At 45.6% G+C, this 24,031-nt stretch overlaps 1 protein-coding gene across 4 annotated transcripts in view; it reads right to left on the bottom strand.

Annotated features, from left to right (window-relative positions):
- The window catches only part of SLC5A6 (solute carrier family 5 member 6), a 327,265-nt gene that overhangs the window by 271,782 nt on the left and 31,452 nt on the right, over positions 1–24,031 (bottom strand). For all 4 annotated transcript variants that reach the window (XM_086928095.1, XM_086928097.1, XM_086928096.1 and 1 more), the window contains exon 3: positions 12,346–12,411. In XM_086928095.1, coding sequence (XP_086784221.1) covers positions 12,346–12,411 — 66 coding nt within the window. The remainder of the gene's footprint in view (positions 1–12,345; positions 12,412–24,031) is intronic.

Below are 24,031 nucleotides of genomic sequence, written 5' to 3'. Positions count from 1 at the left end.
CTCTGTATCTATGATGAAGTATTAAGTGTAGAAGGCCATGTTGTAAGCGCCGACGGCAAAAGGACTATGAAACCGGTCCTGGATATGTCAATTGGAGGCATCACAATTCAGGTGGTGGCGGACACAGGTTCACCCTACACCATTGTCCAGAGAGCAGTGTGGGAGGAGAAGTTTGCACCACAGCTCGGCCCAGAACTTGAGAAGCTGGACATACGCCCAGTCACCTACAATGGAGACCGTATACCAATGGCGGGATTCAGACCATTAAACTTTGAATTCAGAGGCCGGTCTGCCTACTGCAAACTCTATGTGTCGGAAAAGGGCCCCTCGGTCCTAGGGTGGCTCGACCAAGGTGACCTAGGCATCAAGTTGGACCCGGGTGGCAAGGAGCAAATTCTACTGAGGGAACTGGACACATGGCCAGACCTCAACGAATACCCAAAGGTTTTTGGGGGCACTGTGGGAAGATTAGAGAAATTCGCACACAAGATCGTTCTGAAAGAAGATGCGGTGCCAGTGGCCCACAAGGTGAGGAACATCCCTTTGGCAGTGAGGGAAACAGTGAAGACCGAACTGCAGGACTTAGAGAAAAAAGGGATCATCGAGCCCATCACGTGTGCAGAATGGCTGGCGCCACTGGTGGTGGTCAAGAAGCCCAGCGGCAAGGTCCGTCTGTGTGTCGACCTACGCGAACTAAACAAGAACATAGTGGTAGAGAGATTCCCCTTACCAGAATAGAAGAGATGCTGGCCAGCACCAGAGGAATCAAATGGTACCCCACCATAGACTTAACTTCAGCCTACCACCAGATCGCTCTACACCCAGAGAGCCGCAAACTCACTTCGTTCATCACCCCATTCGGGTGTTATCAGTTCCGCCGCATGCCGTTTGGGCTTGCCTCGGCAGCAGCCATGTTCCAGAAACTGATGCACCAATTGTTCAAAGACACATCTGGCGTCCAATACTTCCAGGGCGACATTCTGGTGATGGGGCGAGATAGACCCGACCATGACAAGAAGCTCGGGAACGTTCTAAAGATCCTAGAGAGTAAGGGCCTCACAGCAGAATGGACCATGTGCCGGATAGGAATGGAGTCAGTGACCTACCTAGAACATGAAATAGGGGTGCGAGGAGTGACTCCGAAAGCAGAGAATGTAAAAGCGATCTGTGAGGCACCCCCACCGTCCAACAAGGAAGAAGCCAGATCATTCATTGGAATGGCGGAGTATTACGGCAAATTTGTACAGCACTTCGACTCCAAGACCCACCACATGAGGCTACTTACAAGAGACAACACAGAATTTCACTGGTCAAGGGAAGCACAGGAGGAGTTCGACATCATCAAGAAAGAAGTGGCAGGAGCAATACCACTTCAAGGGTACGATCCCCAGGGAAGAACAGTGCTGACCGCCGATGCCAGTGACAAGGGACTTGGAGCGGTCCTCATGCAAGACCGAGGGCAAGGAAGATTGGAGACACTGAGCTTCGCATCCCGCACGCTTAGTGACACAGAAAAGAAATACAGCGTGATTGAAAAGGAAATGCTGGCAGTAGTTTGGGCCACGACTAGGTTCAGACAGTTCTTATGGGGCACAAGGTTCCAATTGCGAACGGACCACAAGCCCCTACTGAAAGTGCTAACGTCAAGCGGTCTCGCCGATTCAACGGCCAGGATTTCCAAAATGACGCTGAAGCTGCTTGAATTTAGGTATGACGTGGAGTACATTCCAGGGAGCAAGAACAGAGTGGCAGACTATTTGAGCAGAGCAGCAGCCATGGAACCGAGTGAGGAAGACAAGGCGGGAACAGAAGAATGGGTAGCACTCACAGAAGACCAAGAAACTACCATCAGTCATCAAGAATGGGAACAGGCGTACAAGGAAGACCAGGTACTAGAAGAAGTAAAATCACATATCACCAAAGGATGGCCGGACAAGAGACTGACCCGTGGGGAACTCAACCCATATTTTGAAGTCAGGGAAGAACTGTCAATAGACGACCGAGGAGTGTTTGTGTACAGGGGAGAGAAAGTCATTCCCCCGACCAACATCATCCCCAATTTACTGGACATACTCCATGAGGGGCACCTGGGAATCGGGAAACTAAAATTGAGGGCCAAGCAAAACTACTGGTGGCCAGGAATGGATGTAAGGGCCGAAAAACACGTCAGGGACTGTCCACGGTGTCAAGGTGCAGACAAAACACTCAAACCACTGCGCCCTGCACTGGGCAAGTTCGACCCCCCGAGAAGCCCCTGGGAGGAACTATCAGTAGATATCCTAGGTCCGATCTTAGACGTGCAAGGGGTCCAGAAATACGTCTGTGTCCTGGTGGACCGATATTCAAAGTGGCCGGAATTGAAGATAGAGGAAACGATGGACACGGAGAACATTGTAAAATTCCTAGCTGACACGTTCGTGAGGGAAGGTATCCTAAAATCCATCCTCAGTGACAATGGCCCCCAATTCAGATCAGAAAAATGGTCCCAATTCATGCAAAGGAATGGCATCATAGCGAAGCACACATCCATCTACCACCCGGCTGGGAACGGTTTGGTGGAGCGCTTCAACAGAGTGGTGATGGAATCAGTTAAAGCGGCCATCTCAGACAACAAGGACTGGGAGAAGGAAATATGGCACATGGTATGGGCGTACAGGATCACCCCCACAGGGACTGGCTACAGCCCATTCCAGATTTTGAGAGGCCGCGAACCATTTACCCAAGACAATCGGGTATGGAAGGAGAAAACAATAATAAGTGAGTGGTCCCCGGCAGTGGTGCGAGCCAACTTGGAGAAAGCTCAAACTGTTTACACTAAACATTACGACAAACGGAGAAACGTGAAGCACACTGGATTGGAAAAAGGGGAATGGGTGCGTGTAAAGCTGGCCACACTACAAAGGAAAGGGGAAAGCAAATACAGCAAACCCATGCAGGTGAAGGAAGTAATGGGCAGAGCGGCCTTGCTGAGCGACGGAAACGTGTGGTCGCAAGACCGCATGGCGAGATGCAACAAGATTCTGTGCTGGAACAACGATGGAACCGAAGGAGTAGACGAGGGAAGAGGAACCGTCCAACAAGAACATCGAGAGGAAGAACACGACGGAAGGAGAGAACATCAAGGGGAAAAGACTGGCGAAGCCGACCAGGAGCAGGTGGTTGGAGAGGACATGAGTAGAGGAGATGCAAGCGCGGCTGCACTTGGAAGCGGCGAAAGAGGCGAAGGAGCGACAGCCACCACCCCGGTGAGACTGACCAGGAGGGGTAGAGCGGTGGTCAAGCCAGCAAGATTCAGAGACTATGACATGAGCAGCGAACTGTAAGTTAATTGTTTGGGATTGGAAAAAGGGGAGATATGTAGTGCGCAGTCTAGTGTTGCACGTCACGTAGCCAACGTGACGTGCGTGGCGGCCATGTTGGGCTGCGCGCGCAGGGCGCAGCGCTAGCAGAGAAGCGCGAGAGCCGGCACGGGCAGGACAGGCTCGACGCTCTTCAGGGACATAAGTTAAATAAATCCCCTTTACAGCATATTGGCTCCAGAGTGATTATTGGGAGGGAGACCAACATCACAGAGTAGATAGATAAAAAGATAGATCTGTATTGAACAAATCATTAAAATCCTTACAATGAAGTCCAATCAATTGCTTAAAATCATTACAGGTTCTTCGCCAACTGCAATGTAGGTTTGAGGGCTGACAGACCAGTGCTAAAAGACCCCACTTCAAATAGGGATTCCAAACAACTAATAAAAGTGAAGGTGCTCTCTGTGCACTGCCTGTGCTCGGGTGCGAGCACCGATGTTAAGCCAGGATAAAGAGCAATTTGTACATGATTCCAGTCGCTATGAATGCAAAATGTTCCTCTGTTGTAAATTCCAAAGCTAATGTCTGGTTAAAGTGCTGAATATTTAAAGTGCAATATTTTTAGCGGCAGGATAATTTAAAAGGCGTACCTTGGACATAATACTATTTACTTCGAACACAGGTGCCCACATTCCTTTGTTGCCCTGATGACATCAGAGGAAGAGATGCCACTTGGCTTTCATATCAAAACAAAAATGTAATAAATCGAGGGAACAGAGCAGGCATAAAGAGGGCGAAGGCGGTTGTAATTTTAACCCTTGATTAATCCAAAAGACATCGCTACCATCAATCACTGTGGGAAAGAATACCCACTCATCGGTTCCTACTTCCTCAAGCAGAAGCTGGGTAGTGCACCACCATCCTGATGGAAATCCAACCACCCCCCCCCCCCCCCCCCCCCACAGCTAGCCCACACCATGTTCAAAACCATCTGCATCCTTCACAGCGCCACCACGAGACCCCCGCTTAGACTAGCCAACCCACTTATCTTGCAGACAAGCTTCTCACCTCTAGTGGATCTTGGCACACCCCTAGTCAGGACACCATCAGATAGCAGACTAAAGTGTAAAAAACAAAAAAAGCACAGGGCAGTATGTCTGTTCCATCTCTGCACCCAGGATCTGGAACAATATCCCCGTATCCATAAGGACCTCTCCAACGCTGCTCCAATTTAGGAAAGAGTGAAAGGCTTGCCTCTTTAAAGACCATTACATCACGATGCATTCCCTGTCCACAACTCGGCTTCCTATCCTATCAATCGGCAAACTTTATGCTTATCTTTGACCATGTACATCACTCCCCTCATTTTTGACTAGGTCTGCGCTACACAAATATCACTTACAAACATTCACAAAAAAGCTGCACCCCTATCACGCCATGGTTAGACCCTTGGGATGGTAGGACTTTTGCTGCCGCAGAAATCAGAAGCAAATATCGCTAGCCAAATTGGCCATTTCCAGCAAAATCTCAGTTTTCAGGGTTTACTCTACCAGTCGCATAGAGAAAAAACAGAGTTGTATCATGCAGTGGGCCACAAACCACTGCAGAACTGCTGCCCCTCCCATCCCCTTACGCACGGTTTGTAACAGGTTGCCAGGCACGGATAGGACTATTTTGAAGTGCAGGCTGCCCACAACCAACCAGCATGGCTTTATCCTGCAGGTCATTTATTAGCTGCTGGGAAGACATTCGCAATACTAACTAAGAAATTCCTGCCTGGATAGCCCATCCCTTCTCAGACTGTTGTGCAGTCAAGTCAGGTGCAGGCAGCATGTTCAGGAGCACATTTACTGCAAACATTTCCATTCAATTCTACTACAGGCTTCACAGACTGGGCATTAGACAGCGTCAGTAAGAAGGAGCATCGGTAGGCCAAACTATTTCAGTAAAGAGGAGCAGGAGCATGGTCAGACATCAAGGAAGGTCTGGTGCAGCTTAGGCCTCCTCAGAATCAGCTCAGATGTCCCTGGTCCCACAGGCCTCAGGCCCAGAGATACATTTCAACAATATTCCATTAATTGTAGACCTCACCTGTACCTTTGTCACTCTCCGGCCGAATGAAAGACTGAGCGGCCTCCACAACGGTCCAGAACAGAGGAGGACCTCTAAGGGGGTGTGGGGAAACCCTCTCTCATCATGAATGAGGTCCAGTGACTGAATAGCTCTGAACAGCTCTGTTCCTGCTGGAGAAATGTGCAGCTGCTACTAATATTCGGACAACACTCAACTCTGTATTAGATGGGCAGGGTGTACTGACAGCACCGAAGGAGATCCATGTACAACACTCCTAGCAGTACACCGAGAGGTAAGCACCCATTGAAAACACAGCGTTCAAACGGCTATGGTGTGGTTGGCGCCACAAGAAAGAGGCGAGATGCTGCCTAAGATCTCTTAGAAGCCAAGCCTGGATCTGTGATGCTAGAAGGACAGAGAGCCCAGGTGATCTGAATAAACTGTTAAATGAAAAGCTGAACACAAAAGCACTCTTGACTCACGAGAAACCACAGTTAAATTAAGTTGAAGAGTGGAGAAACAGCAAGTCCGGCCTTTGTTCTCTCGGCGAGCAGTAAACATCAGTGACATAGTGTGTCCCGCCAGTGTTCAGTGAAGAAGGGCTGACTGCTCAAGGGACATCTTCACGCCCAGCTTACACCCCCCCCAAACTTTGGGTTCACCAGACGGGGTTACCCGGTCAAACCAATACTGACGGAAACAAAGTATCTGCTTCATGAGAACTAAAGACAAAAACCATCGGCCATTGTTGATGGTCCCTGGGGTAAGAACTCCTCACCCAACGCCTCTGCCCTTTATCCTGGTGACTGATGACATTCAATTGGGTGTCCATGTCACTGTGTGGCTGCTTTACGCAAAGGTCAGCAGCTGGTGCTCAGGAGGTAAACCAGAGCCTTGCCCGGGCTCCTTCAAACTCGTCTTCGTGCCGCTACCCGACACTACTCTCAGAAGTGCAATGCCCTGCAGGATTAACTCAAGAGTTGGCACAGAGCCTCGTGCTCAGGATTATACAAACCACACATCCTGCAAATGTGTGCAGACTGGGTACACAATAGACTGGTCCGACGTACAGAGGAACACTGTGTCCAGGTAACAGCATTAATGCGCACAACGCATGCTGTGACTAGCAACCGTGCCAAGTACATACAGCTTTAGGCACAACGGGCCTGTGGTGCAAATATGAAGCAAGGCATACACTGGAATAAGGTTAGTAGGAACCTCAAACATACCGCAATATGCGAAAGACCCTGGGTACACAAGGATGTCCTGCATGCTTCTACTGCACTTCAAGGAGGTGCACACGATCTGCTTGGAAGGTTCCAGCTTCCACAGAACAGTCACTGTTGGCTGCTCATAGCCAGAGATGGCTACATTTCGGGGTACACAAGCAGTAAGGGTTTTCATCACATTTGACAAAGCTCTTCATCACCCATGGTCACCGACTATGCCTCGGTGTGGAGGTTGACCTCTGTGGCAAGCTTTAGCAAGCTCTTCTCATAAAAAGTTTTAAAACAGGCTGTAAGACATCGCCTGCGCGTACCTGTTGCAAAATATAAAGGGACATAAACTAGAATCTTAAACCTTTTGGTTTAAACCCCGGTTTCTGTTTTTAGAAAGAGCAAGATTATATATACAGTTTATGCAGTACACAATAATATAATTTCATTTAGTGTGAACTGCCACTTGCCTGCAGCTTCAAAGCACTGTAAATAAATGAACACCCAAAGTCAATAGTAATTTACGTTATCAATATTGAGTGTATGAAAGGCTGAAAATAAGTCTCGGGACGAGTGAGGTTTATTTTTCAGTCTTTCCAATAAACATGCGTGCTCCAGTTTTTACCAGTACTCCTAAAAGCATTATCTCGCCATGTAATACATTTATTTTCCAACCTGCAGGTCATGAAAGAAAGATGAGAGAAAGAAAGATGTAAATCGCACTCGCCCGTTGTTACAAGCCTGTATAAATTCAAAACAGCTCGCACCCCATTGAATAGCTGGTCAGAACAGGGCCACATTCAAACTCAGTCTCACAAACTCTAGCTCTTACCCACCAAAATCTTATCCCCAGCTTTCACTTAAATCCACAACGAACCATTAATAGGAGTAGATGCTTTTCAGGAGAAAACAGTAAAACTGAGTGAGAAAGTGATTCGACTGAATGCCACTTAGCTCTGCTGAGTCCATTAGCAATAAATCCACTGAGAAGACTGGAGTGGGAAGCTGGACTGGCAAAGAGCGGCAGTCTCTGAAAATTCTGAAATATACTGCTGAAGGCAGTAAGGGAAAATGAACTCTATAGCCATCTTCAGTCCAGAAACCCAGAAAAAAATATATCCGCTGACTGACTAAAAGCCAGGTGGGCTAAAATGTTTTTTTTTTTTTACATTCCATGTTCTTGCTCATGTCAACAAACCCAGCCTGTTGGACTTGGCCCTTCTGGCAGGTTCACCCCTGAACTTTTTTGCTTGTGAATGTGACTTGGTGTTGGTTATTTTTGGGCTTCTGCGCACTTTCACTGTGTCCCATTGTAAAGTGCGTGCGCACTCTGAGTGTGTTTGGTGAGATTGGCCTGCCCTCCCATAGGAATGCATGGGGAATGTATGTGTCCATGTTAGTTCCTGATGCGTGGGGAGTGCAAGCACGAGTTTGGTATGTGCGGACTCGTGTGATTAAATGCTGCGCAATGATGTGTGCGGCGTGAATGTGTCTAGTGTGGAAGTGCCACTTCTAAAAGTTCTGTTGTACCCCTAGCGGATGCCAACCCCGCCAGGGACGTTATCTTTAGAGGGAGCCTACCCCTCTTGTGCCTGATTTTTAAGTTTTATTGATTGCCGGGTGCCTACCCCGGATTGCTGCCAACAGAGAACTCCTCACTTCGGGCCGCCGCTCTGCCCATGGCGACCCAGAAGTTCCCCAGCCCGACTCGGAAGTGAAGAGAGAAAACAGGAAGAAGACGGGAGCCCACCCCGCCTCCACTCGACGCGGCCAGAGGACGTCAGCGTCTCTCCCCTCGGGGCTCCCAAGAGCGAGGGAGAGCCAGGAGAGCAACTGAGAGGTGCAGCCGCCAGCATGGCCCCGGTGAAGAGGAGCCCCGCCCGCGGCACCAAGAGGACCGAGCCCTGAGTGCCGCCGAGGCCCCAGTCGCCAGAGGAGTGCTGCTGAGAGCGAGGCCCCCCCGGTGAAGGAGAGCCCCGCAGCCCAAGAGCCGCTGGGAAGTCGGAGCCTCCCCGCAACAGAGCCCGGTGAGTGTGATGGGCCAGGGGGAAGCTCCGGGGGTCATTGTAGTCCGAGGGGGCGTCAGGGCACATTGCCGGTGCCTGCCCCACTCCTGCGGCCGCTAAACCTTCATTTTTGGGCTGCATTTATCTTCAAAGGCCCTGTGGGGGCCCGGACAGATTCCTTGACCGTTCCCCCCTTGATAACAGGCCGCTCCAAACAAGGGGGCATTATTATTTCGAGCCCACGAGGCTCCAACAGAAGGCCGCAGTTATTTTAGAGCCCCGAGGCTCCTGGGGGCATTAAGGCATTTTGTGTTTGAGCCGAGAGGCTCAGGGGGGATCCTGTGATTTCGAGTCCCCCAGAGAGGGTCTCCAACGACAGGGACAGTGTAATTAGACCCCACGAGAGGCTCCGGGCAAGTTTCTAAATTCTGAGTCCCCAGAGCGGGACTCCCACAGTAACGGGGCATTGGTTTCGTGCCTGAGAGAGGCACCCTTTTATTCAGAGAGCCCAGAGGAGATACCCAGCTGTCCAGCACTTAGTGGGCAGCTGCTTCGTTTAGGCTTGCCCCTTTGCGCATTTCTTCCTTTGGCTACCTGCGCAGCCTGCCCTGACATTGCTGGACACAGGGAGTTTCAGCCCCAGAGAGGCCAGGTTGCCCTGGGGACAGGTTATATGTTTTATGCCCTCTGTGATATTTTGCGCAAATGTGATACCTGCCTAATGTCATTGCTGCATCATGTGTAATGTCTTTGTGCCTATACCTCTGAATGTATTGTGATGCTTAGGATGTTTTTTTTCTAGTATAGGTGTACTAGTGAGTTCATGGTTCCCTGTGTGATATTTTCCTAAGGTGGTTAGGGTTGCGTAGGTGGTACTTACCTTTTACCAGTGGTTAATGGTTGTGTGCTACATTTGCTATTTGGTGCTACAAGTATTATGTGTGCTATGTCCTAAGTGTAAGTCTACCAAGTATCCTAGTTCTAAAAGTGCTTATTCCTGCCAGTGGTTCATGTGGCCTGTCCTGTACATATATCCCCTGTAAATTCTGCCCGTGCCTGTTGGCACATTGTAAAGTGTGTGTGTTTATTATCTAATGTGTTTGGTATAATACAAAGGCTATTTTTATATATAACCTTGTGTGGAGTTTCCTTTGTGGTGGGCCTTGGGTGTAGTTGCTGGGTGCGCGCGCAAACACTTAACCTACATTGTCTCCGAGATTAGCCTTGCTGCTCGCTTCACGTTACCTAGAGGGTGAGCAGGGGTTATCTTTGGCGTGTAACTCCCTTGCCCTGACTAGAGTGGTGGTTTCTGCCTGGCTTTGGTGTAAGCCTTAGCCAACCAGAGACCCCATTTCGAGCACAGCCTTTTTGATACCTACTTGATGAAAAACAGTTTATGCCTCCTTCCTGCGGAAACCTTGGTGCCTCCCAACAAATTCCCCTAATTGTACTTCTTGTTTAACCCTCTTTCTCTATGTGTTGCCCATAATATACAGACAACTGAAGTCTCTCCATCCACATGTCTCCTTTGTTCTCTTACCCTTCATTTGATCAAGTTAAAATAAAACTTCTCTCCAGTTCATCTTATTCTACTCATTACAAACTCTCCTCTCCAGCCCTCTGCAGTTACCTAAACTAAAACCAGCAGCGCCACAAATCCAGAGTCAAGCAGCAATAAACGGGCAAATCTACTAAGGGAAACAATAACACAGTGTGTAAGTAACTGTGAAAACATACAGAGAAAGGACCACTGCGGCGGACATTCTCAGGAAGAGACTTATTTTGGGTTACTCCTTTCCTTTCCTTTCTCGGTATGCAGCTGGCAATGTCTGCGAGCATCTCCGGCAGTAACTTTATGCCTAGATCTTGTCGGGTTTTACTATGCAAGTCATATGCTTTGAGCACTGAACAATTTGTCCACAAACCCCTTCCTTTCCCCTTTTTTCAGAACTTGTTCCAATTATGGCCCGCTACTATTTTTATTTCAGGACTCTCCTTTCAAAAAATACCTGGGTAAATATGCTACAGTTCCGGACCATACTTTTGATTGAAATATAGAATTCCTATATGTTATGAATTAAACTTTATTAGCACTTATTAAATGTAATAAGGTAACCCAATGTTATCCAATGAGACAAATAGGCCTTGCTGTAGTGAAAAACAAATACAGGAGTTTTTCATTACAGGGGATGTAAACAAGGTAAAAAGATGTGTCCTGCTTTTTAAATACAATGCGCCCTGTTTGTGGGCTGGTTAGGACCGGTCTTAGGGATGACAGATGTATTAGAAAGGAAGGTTAGGGCTGGCAAAAGGTTTATTTTCACAGGTCAGGTCAGTTTAGAACTGCACTACAGGCTGCAATGGCACGGCTGTGACAGGTTTTAAAGGGCTTCTTAAGGGGCTGGCATAAAGAGTGTTGTAGCATTTCATTAACAGGCCCTAGGCTCTTGTAGTACCATATCCTAAGGACTTATAAGTAAATTAAATATACCAATAATGTGTAAGCCAATTGCACCATGCTTTAAGGAGAAAGCCCAAGTATGTAGTGCACTTTACTATTGCGGACCAGTGCTTGAGTTCTAATGCCAACACAAACTAATTCAGAGAACAGGACCCTGCAGAAATGGCCAGGTCTAACAGTGATCAGCCCCAAGACCCACCTATACTCCCTCCCTAAGACAATCACCACTATCCTGCTAGAATGTTACTTGTCTGTTCACCCTCTGTGGATGGCTAATATAATGCCACCGTGACCTCTTGTCATTGCTGGTTCCTTGTATGTGTGGGGGTGTACCGATCGCATTCTTTTATCGAATCTACAAGCATTGTCTACTCAGCACATTGAGAATAAAATGGTGTTTCTAGAGTGTCAAAGCTTGCTTTTCAACTGAGATCTTAGCACAATATACACCTTTAGCATCTAATAACCTATGCACTTCCAACTGGTGACATCATTGTATTGCCTTCTTGTTAGCTCATCAAAGCCATCTCCTGGCCAGGATTCCAGACATTAAGTCAGTCAGGTGCATATATTGCTCCGGATTAGCAAGAGATTAAGTTTTAGAGTATAAAATGGAATACTTCAATTCCCCTTGAGTATGCCATCAGGCAAAAGAAATCTTGCAAAGGTCTAACAGCTACTGCTTTCATAAGCAAGGTACGAGCGCAGGTGGGATGAGTACAAACAACTCTTAATAGAGTACTGACTATATTTGTTATCCTCTCCTTATTTGAGAACATTTAATATTTTTAAATAATATGTACAATCAAGGTTCTTCTAATTAAGCCAGGTAGTAATGCCAGTCGAGAGATGAAGTTCCTAAACCACTCTTAATGCCATCTTGACTGCAGCTTCCTGCTTACAGCCAAGAGCAGCTTTACCGCCATACATGCTGCATGTTCGCCTTAATCACTGTTGTGCTGCTGCAGACAGAAACCCAGAACTATTCGAAAGAAGTACTTCCAACAGCTGATTTATATTCTGCTTAGTAAAGCACTAAAGAAACTTCGTGTAGGTTTAAATGCCAAAGTTAAAGACGTGTTGACCTCTCGCTGCTCCAGCAGTTCAGACTCGCAACTTAATATATGTTTAAGCCAATCCATAGCTATGTTTGGGTGCTGTGCGACATCTTGAGAAGTGCCAACAAAACCAGCCTGCATCTAGTACTAGGTTTGAGGATTCTTCCGGCCAGTACACTGTCGAGATCACAGCAGTCTTTCAATTTACATGAATTAAGTTTCACTTACCATCTGAAAAATGAAGGTCACTGTTCCACATATGCGAACCACCTTGTTGAATCGAAGCTCCAGGTACTAATAGAAATGAGATGAAAGAAATATCAACTTCTCATTCAATAGAGCAAAGTGTCACTGCTGTTAACTCACTGTCTGTCAATCAAACCCTCCCATGAAAGGATAAACTAAAACTACTGACTGCAGCACTGGTTGCACAGTTTGATGCGAGGATACAGCAAATTGACATAATAAGCATGGTTCTGTAATATAGTGGTCAGATCAGAAATATCATCGAGCCTTTAAGGTAATGAGAGTGTCAAATTCAATGCCTTTTGAAACTCGAGAAAGCCCCACTAATTTGACGCCATCTTGAAATCATCTTTACTGCAGTAGCCAGAGATTGGTAAGGGTAGAAACCACGAAATAGACCGATCTGGACATTACAAAGGTTCTATGCAAATCAGCACTCAACAAAGGAAGTGCTAAAACAAAGTTCAGACACAGTGAAGGTAAATTACAGATAAGTTACAGATTTGCATACACTGCACAGGCTAGTAAACATAACAGTGAGAAGGAGGGTTTGGGTAAAATGCGATTGACCTTAAAAATCCTTATACTACCCGCAGTATCTGAGCATCCCCGTTGACACCAAAGTATAATACAAAGTTGTGCTGTACAAAAGGTAAGTACAGAAAGTCAAGATGCATCCATACATATTTCAATGGAGTCTCCTCCTCACGTACAAGATAATTTCCTGTTGGGAGCATGATTGCAGAATCTTGCACACCAGACATCATACTATTAATCCATCCATCCATCCATCCTCTCGTGCAGACTTTGGACAGAGGGCCATCTCAATGTAGAGCTTGAGCTTATACCTCATAAAAGAGTCTGACTCCACTCATGTTGAGGCGCTTCAGAGTCTGACAAAAATAGCAATATTATTTTTTTCTTTGGAAACGGCTTCAAATGTTTGATCTCTTAAAAGCCCTCCTGCATATTTTAAACATTCCAAACGGTCTTCTAGAATTCAAATTCATGATCTGGAAATTTCCACAAGCTGGCAAGTGAAGGATGACAAGCTGGCAAGTGAAGGATGATGAGATGTTAACTGATTAACACAGACATACATGATGGTCATCTCTCCACGCTGTGAGGACTACTTCAATGGGGAGTTTATGATGCTTCGGACTCACGGGCAGTTGCAAAGAAAAACATAACTCCTAACTCAGACCTTGACCCACTTTCTCACCACCAGATAAGGTGATGCCCAAAAGAACAAGTTACTTGCCTTCGGTAATGCTTTTACTGGTAGATACAGTATCTGCCTGTGGATTCCTCACCTTGTGAATATCCCCCTGCGTCAGCAGCATTCGGAAATTCTTTTTTGTAGCTTCGCGCCGACGTGGTCCGACGTCATAGAGGCACGGCGTCGCGCACGACTCCGCTGACGTCACCGACACCATAATAGGCCCACGCCGGCGTGAATACATCAGTTCCGCCCTTTTTCCGTGCCTTCGAGGCACACGGACGGACCAATGACAGTAAAGATATACATAGCATACACAATACACAAATATCAAGGTAACACACACAGTGTGAAACAAATGTAAATAAACATTTGAAATAAACAATTCCTTGAAAACAAAGAAAATACATTATAGTTACTCAGGTAGAAAAGAGTGGACAACGGGGAGGCGGGTGGGTCAGTGAGGAATCCACAGGCAGATACTGTATCTGCCAGAAAAAGCGTTACCAACGGTAAGTAACTTGTTCTTCTGAAAGATACATCTGCCAGTGGATTCCTCACGTTGTGAATAGAGTCCCACAGCAGTCCCCACTCCCGGAGGAGGGTGTCCACTCTCCTATACCAGAAAATCCTGGAAGACAGCAAGCGCAAAGTGGCCCTCCCTCCTCACTTCGGCATCTAAGTAGCAATGCTTCACAAAAGTATGGAGGGAGGCCCAAGTCGCGGCTCTACAAATGTCCTCAACAGGAACACCCCTAGACAAAGCAGATGTTGATGACTTTGCTCTAGTAGTGTGAGCTCTTATACCCTCTGGAGGGTCCTTACCCGTAGGGGCGTAGCAAATCTTAATGCAGAGGATGATCCACCTAGAGAACGTGCGCTTGTGCACCGCCTTCCCCTTCTTGCAACCAGCAAAGCCTACAAACGGCGTGCCATCCAACCTGAACTCCTGTGTCCTGTCCAGGTAAAAGCTCACCGCCCTCTTAGGGTCCAAACGGTGAAGTCTCTCATCCTCCTTGGAAGGGTGAGGTGGAGGATAAAATGGAGGGAGGGTAACGAACTGCCTCAGATGGAAAGGAGTAACCACTTTAGGCAGAAAAGCAGCCCTGGTCCTTAGGACCATTCTTTCAGCATGGATGGATAAAAACGGGGGCTTAGAACTAAGAGCTCGAAGCTCACTTACTCTCCTTGCCGAGGTAATTGCCACCAGAAAAACAGTCTTGAAAGACAAAAGTCTCAAGGGACATGTGTGTAAAGGCTCAAAAGGTGAACCCATTAAAAACGTAAGAACAAGGTTCAAGTCCCATTGAGGCACAATAAATAGTGTAGGAGGAAATTTATTCCTTAGACCCTTAATGAAACGCAAAACAATAGGAGACTTAAACAAAGAGGGCTGGTCTGGCAAACAAAGGAAAGCCGACAAGGCCGACAAATAACCTTTGATAGCTGCCACTGCAAAACCCTGCTGGGCCAAAGAAAGTGCGAATTGGAGTATATTGGACAAACGAACCCTTAAACGGTCAACGGACTTCTCCCCGCACCAAGCAACAAACTTAGACCATCTATAAGAATAAATGGACTTGGTAGAGTCACGCCTGGCCGACTAGATGACATCTACCACATTGTGCGGAAGAGAAAAGGAAATCAGATTGCCCCGTTCAATCTCCGGGCATGAAGGTGTAAGGTGTGGAGGTGGGGGTTTAGAACCTTCCCCCTCCATCTGGGAGAGGAGATCTGCCCTGTGAGGGAGACGGAGCGGAGGGCACGAGGAGAGTTGGAGAAGATCTGTATACCACACCCTTCTTGGCCAATCCGGGGCAATCAATATAACTTGGGCCTGGTCTTGGCGAACCTTCCTCAGAATAAGAGGAATCAAGGGTATGGGAGGAAACGCGTAAAGGAGTTGCGAGTCCCAACTCAACTGAAACGCGTCCCCCAAGGCTCCCTGCATCGGATACTGAAGGCTGCAGAATGACGGGCAGTGAGCATTCTCGCGAGTGGCGAACAGGTCCACCCGAGGAGTTCTCCACGTCCGGAAGACATGACGAACTACCTCCCGGTGAAGCCTCCACTCGTGGTCAGCAGAGAACTGCCGACTGAGACGGTCTGCTCGCACGTTCAGAACTCCGGCCAGATGATTTGCCATCAGACAAATCTGATGGTCCTGAACCCAGGACCAGAGACGCAGAGCCTTTCTGCAGAGACACTGCAACCCTACTCCTCCCTGCTTGTTGACATACCACATCACGGTCATGTTGTCCGTCAGGACTTGGACTGACTGACCGCGACGGGAAGGGAGGAAGGTCTTGAGCGCCAAACGTATCGCCCGCAACGCTAGAAGGTTGATGTGAAGCAACCTTTCCCCTGGAGACCAAAGACCCTTGACCTCCAGATCCCCCAGATGAGCACCCCACCTTGAGTGGATGCATCTGTTATCACTGTGGCCACTGAGGTAGATGAAAAGGGAAACAACCGTTACAACGCAACTATTACAACGGACTACTTTTACAATGCAACTACTACAACGCAGGATCCTTTACAACGAATGACATTACATAGCAGATGCTATTGCAACGCATGCCATTACAACGTAAGTATAGGTAAGTATATCATTTTATTTAAACATTTATTTAATTAAAAAATATATATAATGAATTTAATAAATATTAAAAATAAATTTTATAAATTAATTTAGGTAATTTTAAAAAGTAAGTAGGAGTATAGGAGTATATGTTTTGGGGTACTGAGGTATATGTTTTGGGGTGTTTGGCTATTTTAAGGGTTCAGATATCGTTTTGGGTTATACGGTACAGGGGTATTTTTAGGGTTTAGGGGTAGGTTTGGGTTATGGGGTACAGGGGTATATTTAGGGTTCAGGGCTAGGTTTGGGTTATGGGGTACAGGGGTATTTTTAGGGTTCAGGGCTAGGTTTGACTTATGGGTTACATGGGTATTTTTAGGGTTCATGGCTAGGTTTGGGTTATGGGGTACAGGGCTAAATTTGGGTTATGGGGTACAGTGGTATTTTTAGGGTTCAGGGCTAGGTTTGGGTTATGGGGTACAGGGGTATTTTTAGAGTTCAGGGCTAGGTTTGGGTTTTGGGGGTACAGGGGTATTTTTAGGGTTCAGGGCTAGGTTTGGGGTACAGAGGTATTTTTAGGGTTCAGGGCTAGGTTTGAGTTATGGGGTACAGGGGTATTTTTAGGGTTCAGGGCTAAATTTGGCTTCTGGGGTACAGGGGTATTTTTAGGGTTCAGGGCTAGGTTTGGGTTATGGGGTACAGGGGTATTTTTAGGGTTAAGGGCTAAATTTGGCTTCTGGGGTACAGGGGTATTTTTAGGGTTCAGGGCTAGGTTTGGGTTTTGGGGTACAGGGGTATTTTTAGGGTTCAGGGCTAGGTTTGGGTTTTGGGGTACAGGGGTATTTTTAGGGTTACGGGCTAGGTTTGGGTTATGGGGTACAGGGGTAGCTTTAGGGTTTAGGGATAGGTTTTGGGGTACAGGGGTATTTTAAGGGTTCAGTTTTAAAAATAGTACTTTAAATACATTAAATACATTTAAGTAATTTTAATATTTATTTAAAAAAGTTCACAAAAATAAAAGTAATTTTTACCCCTACACTATCCAGCACTTACCCTACTATTACACCCCCTTGGAGTTAAAATAGTAATTTTTGCCCCTACATTATCCTGCACTTACCCTACTATTAATCCCCCCTGGAGTTAGAATATTATTTTAAAACACCTACACTATTTTTATTTAAAAAAAAAAAAATATATATATATATATATATTCACTGAAAAAACCATAGGTTATAGACCATATATAGTTAGGAATTTGCATTTACAAAACCTTGAAAATTCACTGAAAAACCATAGGTTAGAGACCATATATAGTTAGCTGGACATTTTATTGACATAAAACCAATGAAATTCCATATATAGTTAGTTGCACTAACTATATATCGCGCACCCGCAATCCACTGCTGATGATGTCACATATTACATCATTCATGACATGGTCAGTGACATCACTGATGACATCACTGATGACATCTCAAATGACATCACTGATGACATCTCAAATGACATCACTGATGACATCATCTAGTGTCTGTGTGTTTTTGTAAAGTTTAAATATGTTTTACATATTGAAGAATGAGTGGATGTATGGAAGACTGAGTGTGTGTGTGGCTGGCTGGGAGGTGTGTGACTCTGTGCATATCAATGTGTACTTGTATCAGTGATTGTATAAGAGAGTAAGTATGTGTTAGTATATGTGTGAAAAGTATGGTGTTCTGTGTTTAACTGTATAGATGAGGAAATCGAAGTGTGATTGATTCTTCACAGGACTGACTAGGTGTATGAGTGCATATGATAGTCTTGTAATAGTGAGTGACTGTATGTATGAGTGATTGTATGGGTGAATGAGTGAATGTGTGTGTAGACGTAGGAATCAGTGAGTGCGTAGGTAGTAACTGGTATTGGTGTGTCATGATGTCATCAGTGATGTCATTTGAGATGTCATCAGTGATGTCATTTGAGATGTCATCAGTGATGTCATCAGTGATGTCACTGAAGTATGGTGTTCTGTGTTTAACTGTATAGATGAGGAAATGGAAGTGTGATTGATTCTTTACAGGACTGACTAGATGTGTGAGTAACTCCATGGATGAGTGGCAGTGTGTGAGTGTCTGCATAGGTGTATGAGTGCATATGATAGTGTTGTAATAATGAGTGACTGTATGTATGAGTGATTGTATGGGTGATTGAGTGAATGTGTGTGTAGACGTAGGAATCAGTGAGTGCGTATGTAGTAACTGGTATTGGTGTGTCATGATGTCATCACTGATGTCATTTGAGATGTCATCAGTGATGTCATCAGTGATGTCATTTGAGATGTCATCAGTGATGTCATCAGTGATGTCACTGACCATGTCATGAATGATGTAATATGTGACATCATCAGCAGTGGATTGCGGGTGCGCGATATATAGTTAGTGCAACTAACTATATATGGAATTTCATTGGTTTTATGTCAATAAAATGTCCAGCTAACTATATATGGTCTCTAACCTATGGTTTTTCAGTGAATTTTCAAGGTTTTGTAAATGCAAATTCCTAACTATATATGGTCTATAACCTATGGTTTTTTCAGTGAATTTCATTGGTTTTTTAAAAGCTAATATCTATAGCTGTAAAATATATTCTTTATTACGTGACGTATCACGTAGCCACGTGAGACGCCTCATGACGCGTCGCATAACCGTGACGTATCGGCTCTGCAGCGCAAACAAAACCCGTAACGTAAGCGTGCCGGAGCACGCTTACAGATATATATATTTTTTTTAACCTTAATTAGACAAAATCCACACGTGCCCATATCTTGAGGCCTTGCAAAGGCACATCAAACAAACAGTCCCTACAATTTTGTCACGTTTGCTGGAAATCTATTCCCTTAATTTTTTTTTTACTGTTTCTCTTGGTTTTCCCCTTGTTACGCTTACCGGGACGCTACCCGGTACGCGAACCGGACGCTCCAAAAACACAAGATGGCGGACTCCCGTTACGCTGCCGGTTAGCTGCCCGGTTCGCGTACCGGGAAGCGCCTCTACCGCGAAAAATCACGGGGCACTTTAATATCCCCCTCATCAATCCTACGGGGTCAGGAGTGGTTTACCTTGCCCCCTTTCCTTCATTTCCCCCTTCGTTTTTCACCACATCTTGTCTCTCGATCGTACCGAGAGACAAGATGGCGGCCGCTCCGGACTGTTTAGAATGTTGACAGACACCGGAGAGCCAATCAGCTTCGCTTCGCGAAGTTCCGTTACGCGTCAGGTACGCAAACCGGGGCGCTAACCGGAGCGCTCTCACAGATATATATATTTTTTTAAACGTTAATTTCTCAAAATCCACTGGAGCACATATATTGAGACATAGCAAAGGCACGTCGGGCAAACCATATCTACAATTTTGCCAAGTTTCATGTAAATCTATTCAGCCGTTCGAGCTAAAAGTGAGTCCAACCGCCCTATGGAAAAATGAATGGGAAAAACGTGTTTTGGGACCCCCCTTGTTTCTCGGCCCCCCCTTGATGAAACCCCCCCAAATTTTCAGGGGCTGCTCAGAAACGAAATGTGCCATTTTCCTGAAAATTTCAGCCAATTCCGTCCACAAACACCAAAGTTATTAGACATAGAATTTTCAGAAATCCCATAGAGAAAAAATCCTAACTATATATACCCACTGGCTATCGCCAGTAGGTAATATACATATATAAACATATATAATCTGCATATCTATATAAATATAAATGCATGCATACATATACATATATGCATACATATGCATGTTATTTACATGAAAGTTTTAAAAACACTAATAAAAGCAAAGCTAAAAAGCCACCTCATTACAAACAGAATGGCTTTAACTTAAACGAGGGCGAGATCTATTGCATTTTCAATGCTTGTTTACTTTGGTTCTATCAAGAAGGCATTCAGATGTTTCACACATTTGCCATAAATTCTGAATGTTCGCACTCTAGTTGCTCATTAGATCACTGTAGTAAAGCTAGTGCTCACCAGGGAAGTCTGCTGCTAATCATGGTTTGCAGCCATTTTCCCGCATTTTTTATCCCGCAGACTTTCAGTCCGCATACCATTATCCCGCAAGGTCATTGACCTCGCATACCATTATCCCGCATTTTTTCAAAACGCATGTGCATTTATCGCGCATGCCTTTACAAAGAATTACGTTTTAAAGGCATGTATGGTAAATGCATTTGCGTTGTGAAAACCACGATGACGAGAGAGGTAAGTGGGTTTGTGTTAATTTTTTCGTGGGTTAGTGATTGTGTAGTGTAGTGTAGTGTTGTGTAGTGTAGTGTTGTGTTAGTGTAGTGTAGAGTTGTGGTGGTTGTTTAGTGTAGGGTCATGCTGGGGGTAGTGTTTTAGGGTTTAGGGTTGTGTTGTAGTGTTTGCGTAGTGTAGGGTCATGCTGAGGGTAGTGTTTTAGGGTTTAGGGTAGTGTTGTAGTGTTTGCGTAGTGTAGGGTCATGCTGGGGGTAGTGTTTTAGGGTTTAGGGTTGTGTTGTAGTGTTTGCGTAGTGTAGGGTCATGCTGGGGCTAGTTTTTTAGGGTTTAGGGTAGTGTTGTAGTGTTTGCGTAGTGTAGGGTCATGCTGGGCGTAGTGTTTTAGGGTTTAGGATAGTGTTGTAGTGTTTGCGTAGTGTAGGGTCATGCTGGGGGTAGTGTTTTAGGGTTTTGAGTAGTGTTGTAGTGTTTGCGTAGTGTAGGGTCATGCTGGTGTGTAGTATTGTAGGGTTTTGGGTAGTGTTGTAGTGTTTGTGCAGTGTAGGGTCATGCTGGGGGTAGTGTTTTAGGGTTTTGGGTAGTGGTGTAGTGTTTGCGTAGTGTAGGGTCATGCTGGGGTGTAGTGTTTTAGGGTTTTGGGTAGTGTTGTAGTGTTTGCGTAGTGAAGGGTCATGCTGGGGGTAGTGTTTTAGGGTTTTTGGTAGTGTTGTAGTGTTTGCGTAGTGTAGGGTCATGCTGGGGGTAGTGTTTTAGGGTTTTGGGTAGTGTTGTAGTGTTTGCGTAGTGTAGGGTCATGCTGGGGGGTAGTGTTTTAGGGTTTTGGGTAGTGTTGTAGTGTTTGCGTAGTGTAGGGTCATGCTGGGGGTAGTGTTTTAGGGTTTTGGGTAGTGTTGTAGTGTTTGCGTAGTGTAGGGTCATGCTGGGGGTAGTGTTTTAGGGTTTAGGGTAGTGTTGTAGTGTTTGCGTAGTGTAGGGTCATGCTGGGGGTAGTGTTTTAGGGTTTAGGGTAGTGTTGTAGTGTTTGCGTAGTGTAGGGTCATGCTGGGGGTAGTGTTTTAGGGTTTAGGGTAGTGTTGTAGTGTTTGCGTAGTGTAGGGTCATGCTGGGGGTAGTGTTTTAGGGTTTAGGGTAGTGTTGTAGTGTTTGTGTAGTGTAGGGTCATGCTGGGGGTAGTGTTTTAGGGTTTAGGGTAGTGTTGCAGTGTTTCCGTAGTGTAGGGTCATGCTGGGGTGTAGTGTTTTAGGGTTTTGGGTAGTGTTGTAGTGTTTGCGTAGTGTAGGGTCATGCTGGGGGTAGTGTTTTAGGGTTTAGGGTAGTGCTGTAGTGTTTGCGTAGTGTAGGGTCATGCTGGGGTGTAGTGTTTTAGGGTTTTGGGTAGTGTTGTAGTGTTTGCGTAGTGTAGGGTCATGCTGGGGGTAGTGTTTTAGGGTTTAGGGTAGTGTTGTAGTGTTTGCGTAGTGTAGGGTCATGCTGGGGGTAGTGTTTTAGGGTTTAGGGTAGTGTTGTAGTGTTTGCGTAGTGTAGGGTCATGCTGGGGGTAGTGTTTTAGGGTAGTGTTGTAGTGTTTGTGTAGTGTAGGGTCATGCTGGGGGTAGTGTTTTAGGGTTTAGGGTAGTGTTGCAGTGTTTCCGTAGTGTAGGGTCATGCTGGGGTGTAGTGTTTTAGGGTTTTGGGTAGTGTTGTAGTGTTTGCGTAGTGTAGGGTCATGCTGGGGGTAGTGTTTTAGGGTTTAGGGTAGTGCTGTAGTGTTTGCGTAGTGTAGGGTCATGCTGGGGTGTAGTGTTTTAGGGTTTTGGGTAGTGTTGTAGTGTTGGCGTAGTGTAGGGTCATGTTGGGGGTAGTGTTTTAGGGTTTAGGGTAGTGTTGTAGTGTTTGTGTAGTGTAGGGTCATGCTGGGGGTAGTGTTTTAGGGTTTAGGGTTGTGTTGTAGTGTTTGCGTAGTGTAGGGTCATGCTGGGGGTAGTGTTTTAGGGTTTAGGGTTGTGTTGTAGTGTTTGTGTAGTGTAGGGTCATGCTGGGGTGTAGTGTTTTAGGGTTTAGGGTAGTGTTGTAGTGTTTGCGTAGTGTAGGGTCATGCTGGGGGTAGTGTTTTAGGGTCTAGGGTAGTGTTGTACTGTTTGTGTAGTGTAGGGTCATGCTGGGGGTAGTGTTTTAGGGTTTAGGGTAGTTTAGTTGTTTAGTGTATGCTAAAGGCATATTCGTTCTAAAAGTTTTCGTTATTTTAATTTGCGGCCTAATAGTACATGCAGGATTTTTTTTGCGGACTGATGGTATGCGGGATTTCGTCATATATTCGCTAATCATACTTTCTATGGCAAAATGAACCCCCTCATTTTGTTCCTTTTTAAATTAAATGTTTTAAGAGTTACCACTTTATTCCAATCAAGATGGCTTCAGGTGTGCCATACCTTTGTAATAAGTAGGACTGTTAGCACTCTAGTTGTTCTTTAGAACACTCTGGGACATTCTGTCATTGGGCTATAGTTGGGCTACATCTGGCTGATATTTGGGCTACATTTGTTTTTTTTGTCTCTGGTGGCCATCTTTGGGCTACATTGGGCTACATTTGGGCTCCAACATATATATAGCCCAATGTAGCCCAATATATATTTTTCAAAGTTAATTTTCGTAAAAACCACTGGAGCCTATATCTTGAGACATAGCAAAGGCACATCGGGCTACCAGTCCCTACAATTTTGCCAAGTTTGGTGTAAATCCATTCAGCCGTTCAGGCTAAAAGTGAGGCCAACCGCCCTATGGAAAATTGCATGGGAAAAACACGTTTTGGGACCCCCCTTTTTTCTCGGCCCCCCCTTGACGAAACCCCCTCAAATTTTCAGGGGCTGCTCAGAAACAAAATGTTCCATTTTCCTGGAAATTTCAGCCAATTCTGTCATCAAACGCCAAAGTTATTCGACATAGAATTTTCAAAAATCCCATAGGAAAAAAATCCTAACTATATATACCTACTGGCTATCGCCAGTAGGTAATATATATATATATATATATATATATATTTTTTTTTTACAAATACATTAATAAAACATTAATTTAATAAATAAAAGTAAATATTTATTAATTACATTTAAAAAAATATATATATACTTACCTATACTTACGTTGTAATATCATGCGTTGTAATAGCATCTGCTATGTAATGTCATGCGTTGTAAAGGCATTCGTTGTAAAGGATCCTGCGTTCTAAAAATTGCGTTGTAATGGTATGCGTTGTAATGTCATACATCCAGATGAAAAGGCTTTCCTTGTGACAGGTTGCCTTCCACGCCCCACCAAGTCAGATCCGCTGCAGTTTCTCTGGAGATCCTCACTGACTCCCTGAGATCCCCGTTGTGTTGATACCACTGCCTGCGGAGGCACCACTGGAGTGCCCTCATGTGCCAGCGTGCATGATTAACCAACAGAATGCAAGAAGCCATCAGACCGAGCGAGCGTAGGACCTTCAGGACTGGAACGACCGCTCAATTGTAGAATAAAGGAATCCTTTCCTGTATGTCGTGAATCCTTTGAGGAGGAGGGAATGCACGACACACAGTTGTACCCAGTACCGCACCTATGAACAGGTTGCGCTGGGAGGGCACCAGGTGAGATTTGGGTACATTTATCGAAAACCCCAACCTG

Source organism: Lissotriton vulgaris, chromosome 6 (genome assembly GCF_964263255.1).
Source record: "Lissotriton vulgaris chromosome 6, aLisVul1.2, whole genome shotgun sequence".
Lineage (NCBI taxonomy): Eukaryota > Metazoa > Chordata > Amphibia > Caudata > Salamandridae > Lissotriton > Lissotriton vulgaris.
The sequence above is the reverse complement of the archived record's forward strand: the minus strand, read 5'-3'. Positions and strand labels throughout refer to the sequence as shown.